This window comes from Enoplosus armatus, chromosome 22 (genome assembly GCF_043641665.1).
Source record: "Enoplosus armatus isolate fEnoArm2 chromosome 22, fEnoArm2.hap1, whole genome shotgun sequence".
Classification (NCBI taxonomy): domain Eukaryota; kingdom Metazoa; phylum Chordata; class Actinopteri; order Centrarchiformes; family Enoplosidae; genus Enoplosus; species Enoplosus armatus.
Window position 1 is genome coordinate 13,387,746 of NC_092201.1, and position 16,546 is coordinate 13,404,291.

Here is a 16,546-nt window from a genome sequence, read left to right on the forward strand (position 1 = left end):
CAAGCGTTAATGTGTGTGTGTCTCCATGGTCCATGTGTCTTTAACTGTGGTTCTTTGTACCTGATGATTCTCCACAGCTTCTAAAACGGGAGGGGTTTCTACTGTCCTTCGTTTATTGAATTCTTGTTGGTCAGACAAACATTTTTGGTCTTGAGTGAAATATCTCAACAACTGTTGGGTGGATTTCCATGAAATTTGGTGCAGACTGTCATGCCCGCCTCATGATGAATTGTTATAACTTTGGTGATCCCTTAACTTCAGTGCTTCCGTTTATAAACAAATACTTGTCAAACCCATGACATGTCCATCAGCCCCAGCTGTGCTTTGTGTTTAATGCTAATTAGCTAATAGAAGCATGCCAACACGCTAAAATAAGTGAACATTATACCTGCTAAACACCAGCATGTTAGCGTTGTCATCATGAGCATGTCTGCATGCTTACATTATGTTAGCATTTATTATTGTTCAGTACAGATTTGGACTAAAGGCATGTCTACAGAGGCCACATCCCGCCTCACAAAGTGTAGTTTTACGCTTTTATGCTTTACATGCGTAACTACAATGATTGTGTATTGTGCTCTGAGCCAAGTCAAGGCTCATTATCTTTAATATTATTGTAAGCTGGCCTAAAATTAATTATGATAGGAAATTACACACCAAATAGCCACCAGGGTTGCTGGTTGATGAGGAGTGGGATAAGGGCATGCTGGCATACTGTTAGGTTGCTGCTGACCTTTGACCTTTCTGTGGAGATCAATAAAGCTTTATTATTACCAGACACCTCGACTATCAAGTGCTGCTGTTTGCAAATTTGGAATCTAATAATGAAATACAGATACTGAACTCCTGTGGGTGTTGCTCCCAACAAACCAAACTGCACTTGATATTTTCAGAGTTCAATTGACTTGGCCTTCACCTGTGTTTTAATACAGCGCTCAGAACACGGCGGCTGTGAACGCAGCCTGTCAGTCACTCCTCTGTCAGCTGCTCTTTTAGTCCGTGGTGTCAGGTGAAGGACACAGCGGAGACGGCATATGCTGAGGATCTGGGCTTTCTAAAGCAAAGAGGAAGCGTTGACATTGTAGTGACTGAACAGTGACTTTGCTTCGTTTGTCTTCTTATGTGCTTATATAGTTTGATCATAAACCAAATTTGTCAAGCTTGTCTGACAGTTTGCCTTTTTTCCTCTCTCCGTAGCCGCTCTTTTCCGGTCAATCAGTTTTGAGCCTCATATTCGAACCCATCAACTTAAGCTGCTTATGAGTTCTGAGGCTCGTTCGTACATTGTCGTCACGTTCAATCAATCAAAACCAGTATCTACACTGAGTGCTGCTGCGGACAGCCTGTAATCTGATTAGCGTGGATTAGACCCACTGTATGGAACTCTGGAAAAAAGGCATAATCTCTAACTTTGATTAAAGGGTTAATACCAGGGATATACACAGGATTATATTTCCATTCACCAGGCCGGTTTTAGCACAAGTTAGAGATGTTTTGTTAGTATTCAGTCATCCACCCAGTTAAAACCAGGTATAATTACCAAACTGTATATGTTCCAATGCTACAGATCCTATAATGTGTAATCAAAATAAAAGACCCACACAAATTCGCAAATGAACGCATGTTCCATTTATTGTCGGTTAAACCTCGCATTGGTCTGAAGGAATTTATTCCAAAAGAACTATAACCTTAGTTTGATTAATCATTATGTTTATAGTTTCAAATGTTTGGAACACATTTTGTCCCATTTCTGTTCCTTGGACGGATTTGAATTGATCAAATTTAAAACCATCACTCTGCAAAATCTCAAAAATTCATATGATTTCATAAAAAAATACCATCGTGCGTATGTCATGTTTCACTTGTGTCACGATTTAAGGTGGGACTCAAAGATACGTGAAATGTCATTTCATAAGTAGCATTTTTGAGATAATATCTAGATGTTGTCACCATAACCATCACTTAGAATACACACACATGAACAAAGTTATAGATTCAAATTTCAAATGATTTTGGTGGCACTCTCCCGCCTCCATACGGCCAGTAGCTACTCCTTATTTTCCATATTTTCGTCAACCCATATAAAACTCTCTAGCGACACGTTTATTTATGTTTTTAAAAACTTTGCAAATGTGTTCACTGGCGCAGCAGTGAGTCACCCCATTAATTGCTTCCTGTTGACACTTAAAGTAGAACCCAGTATGTGTGAGTCTCTGCAGCATCGCAACCTGATCTGGCAAGAGCGGCAACAAGGGAAGGGAGCGAGATTATTTATTGATGTTGGTAGCTGACGTACACGCATCATTTAGAGACACACATTTCCCTTTTATAAGGCTTTCATGTTCTTCAAATTCAGCCTGCACTTACGGCTGTAAACAGAGATACTCCTGGGTCAATTCATAATACACCTGATTTGCTTCCACTGGAAATACAACGGTTGGTTTAAGAAATCATTTGGTGTATGATCCCTTTAAATATCAGTAGGGATGTTTGCATGGGAGATGATGCACAGAGGAATCACGCAAAAGTATAATGCAGCGATTTTTATTTGTTTGAGAAGTTTCATCTGTTCAGGGGGGGGGGGGGGGGGGGGTGTGGTAGGGTTTGTTGTATTGGTGGGACGGTGTTGTGGGCTATAAGAACAGCTCAGAGAATTGTTGGAGCAGATGAATGGCAGTGGGGGAGAGGTATGTATGGCTGCAGGTGATAGAAACTAGAAACTGGTTTGGAATGACCAGATAACTGCCATGGGGAAGATGTTATCAGTGCTCCCCAGAAGAGCAAGAGTTGATTTGTGGCAGCAGATTGTTGTAGCTGCAGGCCGTTCAGTTTTTGAGTGATTTAATGGCTATAAACAGCAGCAACTTATTGCTTTGTTGACCATTTACTGCATGCATTTAGCTAACTTGTTCTGCCACAGGGTTCACCTTGTGTGTGTCTCTTTTTCTGTTCAAACACTTGTCGTGTGTTTGAATGCAGCGAGGCTCATGATTTAGGCCATGTCCGCACCAGTGCTGATTGATTTGGAAACGCAGTTTGTCCACATTGAAAGGTCGAAGTGGTAAAAAGTAGAGGTGCAACAATTCACAGATTCATTGATTTATTCATCAAAGGAAAATGAACCTGCTGCAATTGTGAATTGTCTTAGTTATTTTTCATGCAAAAATGTCCAACATTTGCTCGTTCCAGCTTCTGAAATGTGAGGATGTGATGCTTTTCTTGTCTGTCATATATGATAGTAAACTAAATATCTTTGAGTATTGAAATGTTAGTTGAATAAAACAAGCACTTTGGTTTAGGCTGTGGGAAATTATAATATTTATTATAACGTGTTTTCTGTGAAATTTAAGAAAATACTCGACAAAACCAATAAATCTCAGTCCTTTTCCATCATCCACACTGCAACTGTATACCGACATTGTATCCACTTTGAGTGCTGAAAAGAGATCATTTTTTGTTGTTCACACACTATGAATGGGAGCCCTAAAAAGATAAATGCATTTTGAAATTTAGCTGCATTAGCATGGATATGGAATTCTGATACATATTGTTGCAAATGGAAAATAAACTACTTAAAGCACTTCCATACATTTGGGGGACACACAAGAGTGGTATTTTAAAAAAAAGAAATTGACAAAACTGAAGCATGGTCAAGATCCAAAAAGGAAAGATCCTCAAATTCCCATAACGCCATCATCTCAGTATGAACCGTGAGCTAATTAAACAGCTGTAAATTATTCCTGGCTGATTAGAAAGGTGAAGCTAATGAGGTTAGACAGAGCTAAAACATAACGGCTGTGAATGTGTGTGTCTCTCCACGTCACTTAGCTTGTAAAAAAAATCAACAGAGTGAAGTGTGGCTGTGGACTGTTGCCGTTTATGGTTTTCTACATGTAATTAGGGCGTGTTTGCTTTGTACACAGCAGCACCTGGTTTTTAAACTGCTGCTACGCTTGTATCAGCTGACAGCCACCGCCCTGTTTCCATTACTGCGTGAGGGCTGTGGGGTGGGCTCAAATTGAACACTGGGTGGCGCCGGTCTGGTCTCTCAGGTAGAGTGAGTGCATGCACTCTGGAATGGATGATTTATACTGTGCGAGTGTGTTTGCACATGTTTGTACCAGGATACGGACCTCTGCTATGTCCTGCTGGCAGTTGTTTATGTAAATGCCCGAAAGGACAAAGCTTTTGACCTCCTACTTTATCCCACAGCCGTCTGTATACTGTCAATATGAGCTGCCGCTGGAGATCTGATTTATCTATATATATTGCCAGTAATGATCTGTGACATTTTCCTATAAACAACTGCTCAGGTTCACCTTAACTTATTTCTGACTTAAAGTCCTGAGGGACTTTAGAGAGAAGAAGAAAGAGTCTGCCTGGATCTGACAAGTCAATAATCAATCACGGGACAAAATGAGTTTTAATTTCCTCTCTCCCTTCTCTTCTGTCGTTGCAGTGAGTAGTCATCGTTGAGGTGGGCCAGTGATGCCGCCCCCGGCCACAAGTCCCCCCGCCGTACCCCCACCAGACGGCGGGTGGGGGTGGGCTGTGGTGTTAGCATCTTTCATCTCCATCGGCTTCTCGTACGCTTTCCCAAAGGCCATCACGGTCTTCTTCAAAGACATCCAGGTCATCTTCGATGCCTCCTACAGCCAGATCGCGTGGATCTCCTCCATCATGCTCGCGGTCATGTACGCTGCAGGTGAGTCACTGGCTGGTTTTTTTTTTGTTGTTTGTTTTTTTTTTTTACCTTTTTTATCTGATTTTAACACTGAAATTTGAATTCTCCTTACTTTTTGTGTCATGCTGCAGCTATTTGTAGAAACGGCATCCAATTAGCACGGATTCCCACTAGACGTTACACCTGCAGAGTGAAAAGCAGCTCCTGCTCACTTAGCGCTGTGTTCCTCCCACATTATACAAAGGAATGGAACTAATACTCATATGTAAGGGGGGCACTGTTGTTTATTTTAAATTCTGACCAAATAAGTACACAAGTGAAAACAGACACTAAGGATATATACTGATAACTTAGCAAAGATTCACTTTTATTTCAGTTCTACTTAAATCTACTCTGCAAACAAGAACATTAACAATTATCATGGTGTTGACCCCGGGAGGGCAGAGGAGCTTGAATCGGTCCTCTGTTTGACCTATGATCCTCCAAATCACAATGCTAACATGCTTTTAGGGGAATCTCTTTAGGATTTCATTTTGTCACACATGTTGTCATTGTGAAGGATTATTTGCGCTGCAAGGAGGTGGTGCGTTGTTTCCTGAGCAGATGCTCCACCCAGAAGGCCAGAAAGTATCATAGAAAAGATGGAGGCACGTTGGATTCATCTTGTGGTGATTTATTCAACAGTGTTTGGTCCCGTGGAGCCCACAGTGGACTTGTGGTTTAGGTAACTTTCTGCCTCGCAATACAGTGGGAAAATAACAGGATGGAGACGGAAGTAGGCTGGATTTGAAACCACAGCATCACAGGATCAGGCACAGCGTCACATGCTGAGCCCCCCAGACAACCTGAAAACCACCATGTTCTGCTGAGCTGAAGCAACAAATGGGAATTCATTTGAGTGTCAATTACTAATGTATAATCTACATGTTGATTTTAGGGAAATAACTGACTTAGGAACATTGACATTATTATAAAGTCAGCACTTGGTATAAGTTCAAAAGGGGTTCTAAATGATTTGTTATTGCCTTGTACATCTACATGAGTAATATCGATTTATATAGCCCAATCACTCACAGCGATTCTGGAGCACTGATACAATACTACAGCTGGTCTTGCTTTGTTCCTTGAATAAGGAGCATTTTGAAGGGTCAGAACGTGTCTTCAGCAGGTCATTTTCTCCACCATATTGCTCTGATCATCTGCCGTATCTCCCGCTTTGGCTTCAACCCTGCAGCCATCTGTGTGGCAGTGCCACGGCTGCCATCTGTCCGCGCAGTAATCCTCCTGTCACTCGATCCACTGCTGTTGTCACCATCTGTACTGGTCAACAGCAGGCCTGGAAAGCTTGTTTCCTCTGTTCTATAGTGCATCTTCCACCAAGAACAGCAAAAAAATTTAGTGAATGCTTCATTCAGACTATCTTCTTATTGTGTGTAGTCAAGATTTGCACACGTAAAATATCGTGACTCGTATGTTTTGTATTGTGGACACTAAAATGAGGAAATACAGCTGTAAATGCGGGTTAATGAGTATATCCTTTTTATACCTTCCCTGAAAAGGAGCCCATTAAATCAAACCGATAAATCGCCCCAGCCGATACGTAGCTCAATATTAGCTTGTCGAAGATATACTGGTATCGGCGTACGTGATAGTCGCAAAACATGTCAGTAAATAAATGTCAAGATATTTATATGTTTTTATGGTTCACACTTTCACCCAGGAAATGAGAAGGGAAATTATTTCTTTTCGGTTTGGAACCAAATATTCTGTTTTTGAAGACAGAAAAAAAGTATTGGTCCGACCTCAGAGAGAGCATTTACCATGAAGTGCGGGTCGGCCACTTTTTTTACCAATCGCCAACTGCTGCTTTAGCTTTACAATGACTGTATGTCATTATCATGTGGGGATGTTGTCAATATGTGCAGTTACTAAGCGAGCGGCTCTTGTTACTCATTCATTCATATTGATTGTACTCATCAGCTATTCATTAAACATCTGCTCTCTTGTTCTGCCTCTTACGCTGATGAAGCAATCACTGCTTGAATGTTTAACACCTTCCCCACTGTGTGTGTGTGTGTGTGTGTGTGTGTGTGTGTGTGTGTGTGTGTGTGTGTGTGTGTGTGTGTGTGTGTGTGTGTGTGTGTGTGTGTGTGTGTGTGTGTGTGTGTGTGTGTACACAGCTCAGTCATTACTGTGAAGCTGCCTGATAATGAGCAACAGCCTCAGACACCCAGAAATATTTATCCGATCACTCCGAATTGCAGAAAGGACCATTACTTATCACTGCTGTCCAGTGCAGACATTGTGTCTACAACCTGCCAACCTTTTACAAACTAAAAATAAAAACACAAGCTTGTTTTTTTTTAGCTCGATGGACAGACAGACTAGAGATGCAAAGTTTTCACTCCACAAACAGAAACGTTTATACAAAATATACTCAAAAGTTTAAATCTTTTTTTAGAAGACTATGCAGTCAAATTCCAGGTTGAACATTCAATAATCATTTTAGTGCTGCATCAAGTAGTCAATCAAACCTGTGCTGGTTGGAGCCTGACAAATGTAATGTAAAGTTTTTTCAGCTTGATATCTGTTTTTAGCCATGCTAGCGACATAGCCCTGTAAATGGCTATGTTGGTCGGTCGGTCCAATACTTTGGTCCAGACTGAAATATCTCAACTATAGGATGGATTGCCATGAGATTCAGTCCATACATTTGTGGTCCCCAGAGGGACGAAGCCTACTGACTTTGGTGATCCCCCTGACTTTTCCTCTGGCAAAGCCAGCAGGTCCAAGTTGTCACTTTGTCCAATATTTTAGTTTATGACCAAATACCTGCAAAACCTCTGCTGTATTTCGTGCAAATTTTAGCATGCTAGCACACTAAACTAAGATGGTGAACATGGTAAACATTATATTCGCTAAACATCAGCGTGTTGGCATTGTCATTGCAAGCATGTTAGCATGCTTATGTTAGCATTTAGCTCAAAGCACTGCTCTGCTTGAAAGTACAGTCTTACTATATGATCTATGAGATTATTGCATTAGCCGTCACTCAGCCTGATGTCAATGAAGTTTTTGTTCCTGACTTCTTAGTGGAATACAATGTTACCTGCAAACCTGAGCATGTTCCCACCAATAGGAAATATTGGTAGGATAACAACTTACCCTCTCTGAGAATTTGAAATTGCCTGACCGACCATGCAAATCAACATGTTTTCCAGACTTTTTATAGGGATAAAGAGAAGAAAATGTATCCATAAGAAGTATATTACTTTATTACATATTATCATTTACTACTAACTATTGTAAAGGATGGGAAAGAGAAATGACTGCACTAACTTTGTTTCACTACTTTGCATATGCAAAAACAGGCTTTTCAGATCTACAGTGCAATCCTGCATAGCATTACATCAGACAGCTGTGGAGCAGCCGCCCCTCATCCCCTCCGCACAGCGAGCGTCGCTCTGTGATGACGCGTTTAAGCTGCAGGCCGCGTGTCTGTGTTGGATCAGCATCGCTAATCCAGACAGAGAGACAGACTTGACCTTGGGGCGAGGCAGTGTGGAAACAAGTGCACACCTGTGTTACATTCACTGCCAGTCATAAAGACAGGTAGAGAAGACAGGAGGCCAAATAAACAGTAGAGCAAACACGTTCACATGTGAAGTGTTTTATCAGGAGGCTTTTAACAGAATTTGTCTCTCTGCTCCGCTTAAGAGTCCCTGAAGAACGTTTTGTTGAACGTGAAAAAAAGTCTTTTCCACTTCAAGAGCACCTTGAGGTTCTCTGGATCTAATGCATGTGAAACTGATTGAGCACTTAGCTTCTGCAGTCTTTTAGTGTGCATGTTAGATTGGATAATCCATAGAGCATGCTGTGCAACAGTCTGCATGGAGACTGTTTCTTAAGTGGAAAGTCATTCAAATGGAAAATGTTGTCAATGAGTTCTGTGAATTGTCCAGAGTAATGGAGAGATTGTTCCCAGAAAAAACAATTAAAGCTGCTATAATTTATATTTTTATGTTAACAAATGATTAAATAACTATGTGTAATGTGAAAGCTGCCCGCCCCACAGAGAATTACCACCACGACTCTGCAGTTCCCCTCATTTACACTGGGAGTTTTGGCGTCTTTCAGTATGGTATCAAAACCACTGGGAATCTTTTAATGCGGCATAGCAAGAAGGAGACTGTTTACCACTTGATTTATTGAGTTGCACACATTCACTCTTGGAAACTGCCCAGTACCACCACAGTTTAATCTGCTGGACACAGGAGAAGCTCCACCTGAAAGGACCCTCAGTGGTGGTAACAATTCCCACCCAGATTTATATGTATCTATGACATCGAACAAGCAACTTTCCTGTCACTAGCCATGCATCCAGTGTGATGCTGTTTACTGTTACACAGCCCTAAACTTTACCTCAAAGCCTCATGTCCACCTGAAAATAAGGATAAACTTTTATCACACAAATAAAGTGGGTTTAGGCTGGTTTACCCTCCTTTATGTCCCTGTATATATCTGTGTAATGGCTCAGCAGCCAGACATACAGTCCCTTCAGAAAGCCCTGTTTGTGTCTTCTTGCAGCAGAGCAGCTTTTAAAAGTTGTTTGCTTCCATTTCTGTCGACTTTATCCTATTTGAAGTGAGATGGATGGCCGTCATCCTCACATCATGAGCTGAACCAGCCGCCTCGCTTCAGCTCACATTAAAGGGTCGTGGAAGAAACTGTTAGAGACATTTCTAAATGTGTCATTCCCCTTTGGGATCTAGGTGGTTATATTTAGTGTGGGGTTTTGTCCACTGTGTAATGAAGTCCACGCTGCGTCTGGCCAGGAGATGATAAGCCTTTTTCAAGGGAGGTAATGTGCAGGCTCAGGGGCTTCCTCGGCCGACTCGAGTCCCGCCGAGCCCTCGAGAATACTGATCACTGCCGTGGATGCAAATGAGGGGAACTTTCCTCAAGGTCGAAAAAAGATTCATGCAGAGCAAATTAAGTCAGATGACTCCTCGCCCGTCGTGGCTTTTTAAATTGCACTGGGCCTGGCAGAAATATGATACATCTTCTGGCTGGTAATGAGAGCATTATTTCAAAAAAAAAATACATCTTTCATTACTTTTCTCTCTCTCTCCCTATTCGATTTACACCTCCTGTACTTAAAATTCAGCAAAGGGATGGGAGACGGGGTCAATTATAGGATGCACAGATTCCTAAAAAAGTGCAACCACATTATTCATAGGATGGTACGCACCAAGATAGATAAAACAGATCAAATGTTTTCATATACCTGAAGTGGAAACGAGGGAAACAATAGGACATAAACTAACAGCAGCAATAATTCAAGTCATGACGAAAAAATTCTCAACGTATTGAGCATCCCAGGAATAAAAACAACCTTACTCACCCCAGTAACGTATTGGCTTTTCTTAAGCTATAGTTATGATTCACCTTATTAGACTGAACAGCGACTACGATGATAACTGAGAATACAGATGTGGAGTCATTAGTGTGGAGGAAACTCGCCTCATCATTGTCATTTGAATGGGAATGATTAGGAGTTGGTGGAGATAAAACCAGAGTTAAAAGGAGAGTGAATATTGGACTTCCAGGCAGGTTTAAACACTGAGTTCATTGCTGAGATTCAGGAATTTGATGATGAAGTAGGTTCTAAACAAACCCTCTCTTCACCAGATTATTTAAACCGAATTTCCTGTAATTGAAAAATGTAATTGAACGATTGCAATTCATAGCATACAGATCAACAATTACAGTTCATAACATGGTAAAAGTCAATCACAGTACTGTAATTACAGTCCGTCAAGGTCAACCAGGAAGTGGCTGTGCAAGACATAATGGACATTTACTATGCACAGTTTGGGAAATAATATTACAGTTGACCTTTGTTTTCATTTGTAATGAAGTCATTTAGACAATATAGATAAACAGGGGATTTGGTTACAAGCTAATTAACCTAATTCAAGACTTTTTCTGCCGGCTGTCAGAGACAAAGAGATTGTCAGAATGATCTCTGGCACATCTTTGCAGTTGCCTGAATATAAACATGACATGCTCAGCAAATTACAGAAATAATAAAGTGCTTTGTCATTTGCTTTTTTTGGCTTGTGAGTGAAATGTATTGTGATGCCGGTTGCTTGTTTTACAAATTATGCAGCTGAAAACACAAGCTGGAGAATAAAATATGTCTTGATGCACCTTTTCCAACATGGACACTGCATGTTAAAAAGCTAAAAAAGTTAAAAAAAAATTAAAAAAAACCCCATCAAGAATGGAAGTCTTTTCTCATTCTTCACACCGTCAGTTACTGTCAGTCGCTGCTATCAATAGAAGCTGAGCTCCCGGTGGCGTGCAGCACTAACTAGATTAAATCATTATGCACTCACTTTCAGTGATCCTGACTACTGTAAACATCTGACATGTGTGGGTTGATTTAATGTTTTCCATTTGTTACAGGTCCCATCAGCAGTATACTGGTCAATACATACGGCTGCAGGCCCATCGTCATGATGGGGGGCTGCCTCTGTGCCACAGGCATGATCTTAGCTTCCTTCTGCAACAGCGTGGTTCAGCTTTACATCTGCATAGGAGTCATTGGTGGTAAGTCCATCTAAATCCACTTAAGTCCATTTTGAGTTAATTTGATTAGCCTCTACTTTAAGTAGCAGGCTAAAAATAAACCTGTTGTAGCAGGAAGAACATTTGCTTTGTTTGTTCAATCTATTTTGGTTCTTGCCTCCACCAAAATCATTTTGTTACCTCATGAAAGCTGAAATTTTGCCTTATTTCCCTTCATCAAATCTTTTAGGCATATTTCAGTAGATACAGTATATCTATAAATCCATAATGAATTTAAATTCCATTTAAAAGACATGAATCCACCATCTAATAATCAATACCCACATGTAGAGAGCAAACCAATAACTGTGTCTTGGTTTGCGCCAAGGCTCTTTAACATGCTATTGCATTGACTAACAAGTAAAATGGATAATTTTCTAAGTGGTCTTTTGCACTGGTACGTTAACAGTTGTAGCATGCTTGTTACAAGTCTAATGTACCTCTGTCATCTTTCCACATAGGACTTGGACTAGCCTTCAACCTGCAGCCAGCGCTGACTATGATAGGCAGATACTTCTTTAAGAAGCGTCCCATTGCTAACGGGCTGGCGATGGCGGGCAGTCCAGTGTTCCTCAGCACCCTGGCTCCTCTCAACCAGTACCTCTTCAACCAGTTCGGCTGGAGAGGCAGCTTCCTCATCCTGGGCGGCCTGCTACTGAACTGCTGTGTGGCTGGTTCCCTCATGAGGCCTCTGGGACCACCACCAGGCAAGATCAAGAAGGACGAAGAGTTAGCCGCCATTGCCACCACAACAAAAGAGAAGCTCACTGCCTGGCAAACGGTCAACAAGTACCTGGACTTGACACTCTTCAAGCATCGCGGCTTCCTCATTTACCTGTCAGGCAATGTCATCATGTTCCTGGGCTTCTTTGCACCTATTGTCTTCCTTGCGGCCTACGCTAAGGACATGGGCGTGGATGAGTACTCAGCTGCCTTCCTGCTCTCAATTCTGGCTTTTGTCGACATGTTTGCCAGGCCTTCCATGGGGCTACTGGCCAACTCGCGCTGGATCCGGCCCAGGATCCAGTACTTCTTCAGCTTTGCTGTGTTGTATAATGGGGTGTGCCATATCCTCTGCCCACTGGTGGAAAGCTACACCGGTCTGGTGGTGTATGCGATGTTCTTCGGCTTTGCCTTTGGCATGGTCAGCTCAGTGCTGTTTGAAACACTGATGGACCTGGTTGGGGCTCAGAGGTTCTCCAGTGCTGTTGGACTCACCACCATTGTGGAGTGCTGCCCGGTCCTCATTGGTCCACCACTAGCAGGTACGATCTGTCTATCTGAGAGCATATTTCATTCACTTACATGTACGGTTTTTACTGCCAGCACTTTCAAGTGTCCTTAGCCCTTCTGACTATTAGTCAGTCAATTAAATTCACAACATTATTAAGGCCTGGTCACATCAGAAGCTTGTTAGTGACTAGTCGCAGCAGCTAGTTGGCAAACCACTGTAACTGGTGAGCCAACTGCTAACATGGTAGTCAGTCAGGAATATGCTAGTGCTCATCAGTCACAAAAGCTCACTGAGCTAGCTCATTTGCTAATGGGAACAATGAGAGCTTGGTTGCTAACGGGACAATATGTTCAAACAGATTATTCAAAAAAAAGTTTTGTATCACTGACTTTTGTCTTATAACTGTCTACAAACCATGCTTCTTTTGCGGAAGAGCATATACTCAGAGTTAAATATAAGTGGGGTAATGCAACACAGATAATAAGCTATGATAGCTTCTCTTGTTTTGGGCTCTACGGGTCTCTGACCCCTCGACGGTCAGCAAGGTTCACCAAAGTTGATGCAAAAGATTTGCGTGGATTTACTTCGCCCCCGGCGAGTCAATCAACCTATTGTGGCGATTCCATTGAAATGAACTGATTTCATGGTAGGTAAATCAAATGCAGGCCTTTCCTAACAACATTTAGACATGTTTTGTATTCTACTTGGCAATACTTTTTTATTAAAAATTTTGCTACAATTTTTTTATAACTGTGCAGATACATTTAACATTTAAAAACCTTTTGCTGTCTTGCAGGGAAACTGGTCGATGTCACAAAAAACTACAAGTACATGTATTTTTGCTGTGGATCTGTCGTGATTTTGGCAAGTATTTGGCTCTTCATCGGAAACTTCATTAACTACAGACTCTTGGACCGTGAGCGCAAATGTGCAGAGATGTACAAACGGACTGAGACGGAAGATCCAGACCAAGTTCAGGATCAGAAGGAGCCTGATGGGAAAGCCCAGGCGTCAGAGGAACTGGTCGACAAAAGTCCAAAAGGTGAAGAACCTATGCAGCGGGAAACCAACATCTAGATCCTTCTGCTCTGCCAACAGCTCACCCTCACCTCCACGGCAACCTCACAACACCCTCCACTTTGATCAAACTGGGCTCCAAGCCAAGAGGTGCCTCTCGGTGTTCTACCAGGCTGTATTTGGGGTCCTCTGCACTTCTCTAAAAACTGCCAAAGCAACAACTGTGTTGTCGGAGGCTGTGAGGCGTTATATCTGTTCGTCAAAGAGCATCAGCTGTGACTATAACAGAAATATTTACCATAAAGAAAAGTGTAAGATACTGTATGCATGTGAAGAGGTTAACAGTCAGAAAATGGAAAACAGTCTGGTACTAACTGTATTTCTTTTTTGACACGTTCACCTCATATCGGATTTACTGTAAATACAAGACTGCAAACACCTAGTGGCAGTTCTAATCAGGATGTGGGATTATAGTAGGACGTATGTAGCATGTAGGAACTCCAAAATTATATCAACTGAGAGTTAAGATATCGCAGCAAATCCTCCGATTTTGGCAGATAATTCGAAAATTAAAGTTACATTCAGTCAGACAATCAGCTCTGCTTAAGAAAAGTATGATGTACTGCAGTTTGTTTATGGTTGAGTTTAGTTATCTTTGTTTCAACAAGTTTAAAATATTCCAAGCTGTAGCAACAAGCATCCTTCTTCCGTTCTTCCTACTGTGTCTTCCGATATGACGTGAATGCAGCATCAGCGTGTCACCACTGTTCCAACAGCACCAGCAAACTGAATTCATGTTCAAAATGAACTCTGTCTTCTTCACAACACACTGGATTCTTGGTAAATGAGGAAAGGTTAAATTAGCAAAAGGAAGCAGCAAAAGGATTTCATGGTGGTTAGAATGACCTTCCTGTGAGTGAAAGGTCACTGGTTTGATGCTGAAAACAGCCAGTGTCCGATCAGACTGATCCCTGACTGTGCGTTCACACCACACGTTAACATGGTTTATGTGTTGCTTTTTTGCTTTTTTTTGATCGGACCGTTAGAGGCTCTGAATGTACCAACTGTACAGTCGGATCAGATTTGCTACTATCAGAGGCGCTAATTTGTTAGCATAGAAAACCAACAGATAAAACAATTTCAGAAATTACCCTTGGCCCTAATGATGAATTCACCCATTCCCAAAGCTCCAAAAGTGGAGTTGTAGAGACCTGGCCAGCTTTAAAAGACTGGAATCAACTTTATGCTAATGTTCATGAAATCATATCAATAGGAACAAAAGAGGAGCTGAAATCTGGCTTGATGGTGGCAGCTGTTGAGCCTAAAAAAAGTTTGCCTGATTTTCCACGCTTGGTCAGCGCTGTAGGAACCAAAAACGCCTGATGACTTGTTGATTGTGTTGCTCGCAGTGTGAATGCAGCGTTGGCAGTCCCGGGGCACTGGAGATGGTTGATCCGTCTGGTCTGATATATGTCAAGCCAGAACGCGAAATCCTAATTGCGCTGCGTGTAATATGGCAATTGGGTGCCCTAAAATTCCCACTTCCATAAATAAAGAACAGATGTGTTCACAGCTGGTGACGCTGGTCAATGTGTACTATGCTGCCTGCCTGAGCACTGTAATGTAGTAGTAGTAGTAAAACCTGCACAAATGTCCCACTTTAATGCTTTCAATCAAGTCACGAAATGCTTCCTGAAAGTCGTCTAGTGTTCCATATTGAGCTCACATACAGTGTGCTGCTCTAAAAGAGAAACGGTCATACTTCACCCCAAACATCTTCATAAAACTGCTGCAGTTCAATGAATTTAATTATGGTTGAATGTAATTTCCTCTGTGGGCCTTAATAAGGTATTAATGACCAAAAACCATCTGCATAATAGTGGTTTTTCTACACATAGCGCCCATGAGCAATATAATCTCTCATATTTTAATGCAGATATACAGGGAACTGTATTTCTTGTGGCCAGTTGACAGTCCATTCTTTGGTACATTGCCTTAAATGTAATGTAATGAATGCAGGGGAATTGTACAGTGAATACTTAATAGTATTATACAAAGCTGATAAACCTTTCGTGTTAAATGTGGCCCGACTTTGTTTTGCTGTGATCAACTTAAAAACTCACAAGAAATCTGTGTAATCTGCTCCATGTCTCCTAACATGTCTGTATTGAAATGTTAAAGCTATGAGATTGAGTAATGTTGTTCTGTATAGTCTCACCATTAACTCACTAACAACGTCCACAATAGTATGTTAAAACACCTGAAGGAATACTACTGACACTACTAATTAATGAATGTTAATCAAATCTACCTGTCTTCTCAATTGTATTGTGTGCAAACTAATGTACTAATGGACGACCATATCACGTAACTATCTAAATGTTGCTGTAAATGTCAATATTGTTGAATATTCTATCCATTCCACGTGTTCGTGTTTTTGTAAATGTCATCCTGCTGTGCTGTTGATCAGTTTTCATCTATTTGGTCTCAAATAGTGTGGTGTCTCAGATGTCCTAACAAAAGCCAAAACCCATTTTAATAACAAATGTAATTTTTCAAAGCAGTCGCGAACAAAAAGCAATGTTATTGTCCCATTCATGCTTTGAATAATGAAATGTGTATCGGGAATCATGAAAATGGATGTCCAGCTGTGTAGCAGGGGCTCTCAACCATGCGCCGTCTTCACCTAAGACTCACTACAGCCAAAACACTACGCTAACGGTGAAACCCTCTCTGGTTTACGGTGAAATCGGAGGAATCGGCTGCTGTTGTGTTTGGCTGGATGAAGTCTGGGGGTATCCGTGGAACATTGTTGAGAATATCTGCTATTCCATTTATTGTAAATAAGATACTTTTGAAAGATTTGCACACTTCTGTTCTCAGTTTAACAAAGCACTGGACTTCTTTGAGCCTTGGACCTGGATCTGGTCTCACTTGTATTGCAATTTTGAGATGAGCTAGTCTTGGTTTTGACTGCA

The 16,546-nt window shown here is 41.4% G+C and overlaps 1 protein-coding gene across 1 annotated transcript; it reads left to right on the plus strand.

Moving 5' to 3' along the window:
* Positions 1-4,488: 4,488 nt before the first annotated feature.
* LOC139304980 (monocarboxylate transporter 2-like) lies at positions 4,489-13,628 on the plus strand. The gene is made up of 4 exons (XM_070928908.1): positions 4,489-4,705; positions 11,156-11,299; positions 11,779-12,582; positions 13,348-13,628. Exons 1-4 carry the CDS (start codon positions 4,489-4,491, stop codon positions 13,626-13,628), a joined length of 1,446 nt encoding a protein of 481 aa, XP_070785009.1.
* The last annotated feature ends 2,918 nt before the right edge of the window (positions 13,629-16,546 follow it).

Coding starts and splice junctions, on each gene's coding strand:
- LOC139304980 (XM_070928908.1), top strand. CDS start 4,489: ATGCCGCCCCCGGCCACAAGTCCCCCCGCCGTACCCCCACCAGACGGC. Junction 4,706..11,155: donor CGCGGTCATGTACGCTGCAG/GTGAGTCACTGG, acceptor CATTTGTTACAG/GTCCCATCAGCAGTATACTG. Junction 12,583..13,347: donor CATTGGTCCACCACTAGCAG/GTACGATCTGTC, acceptor GCTGTCTTGCAG/GGAAACTGGTCGATGTCACA.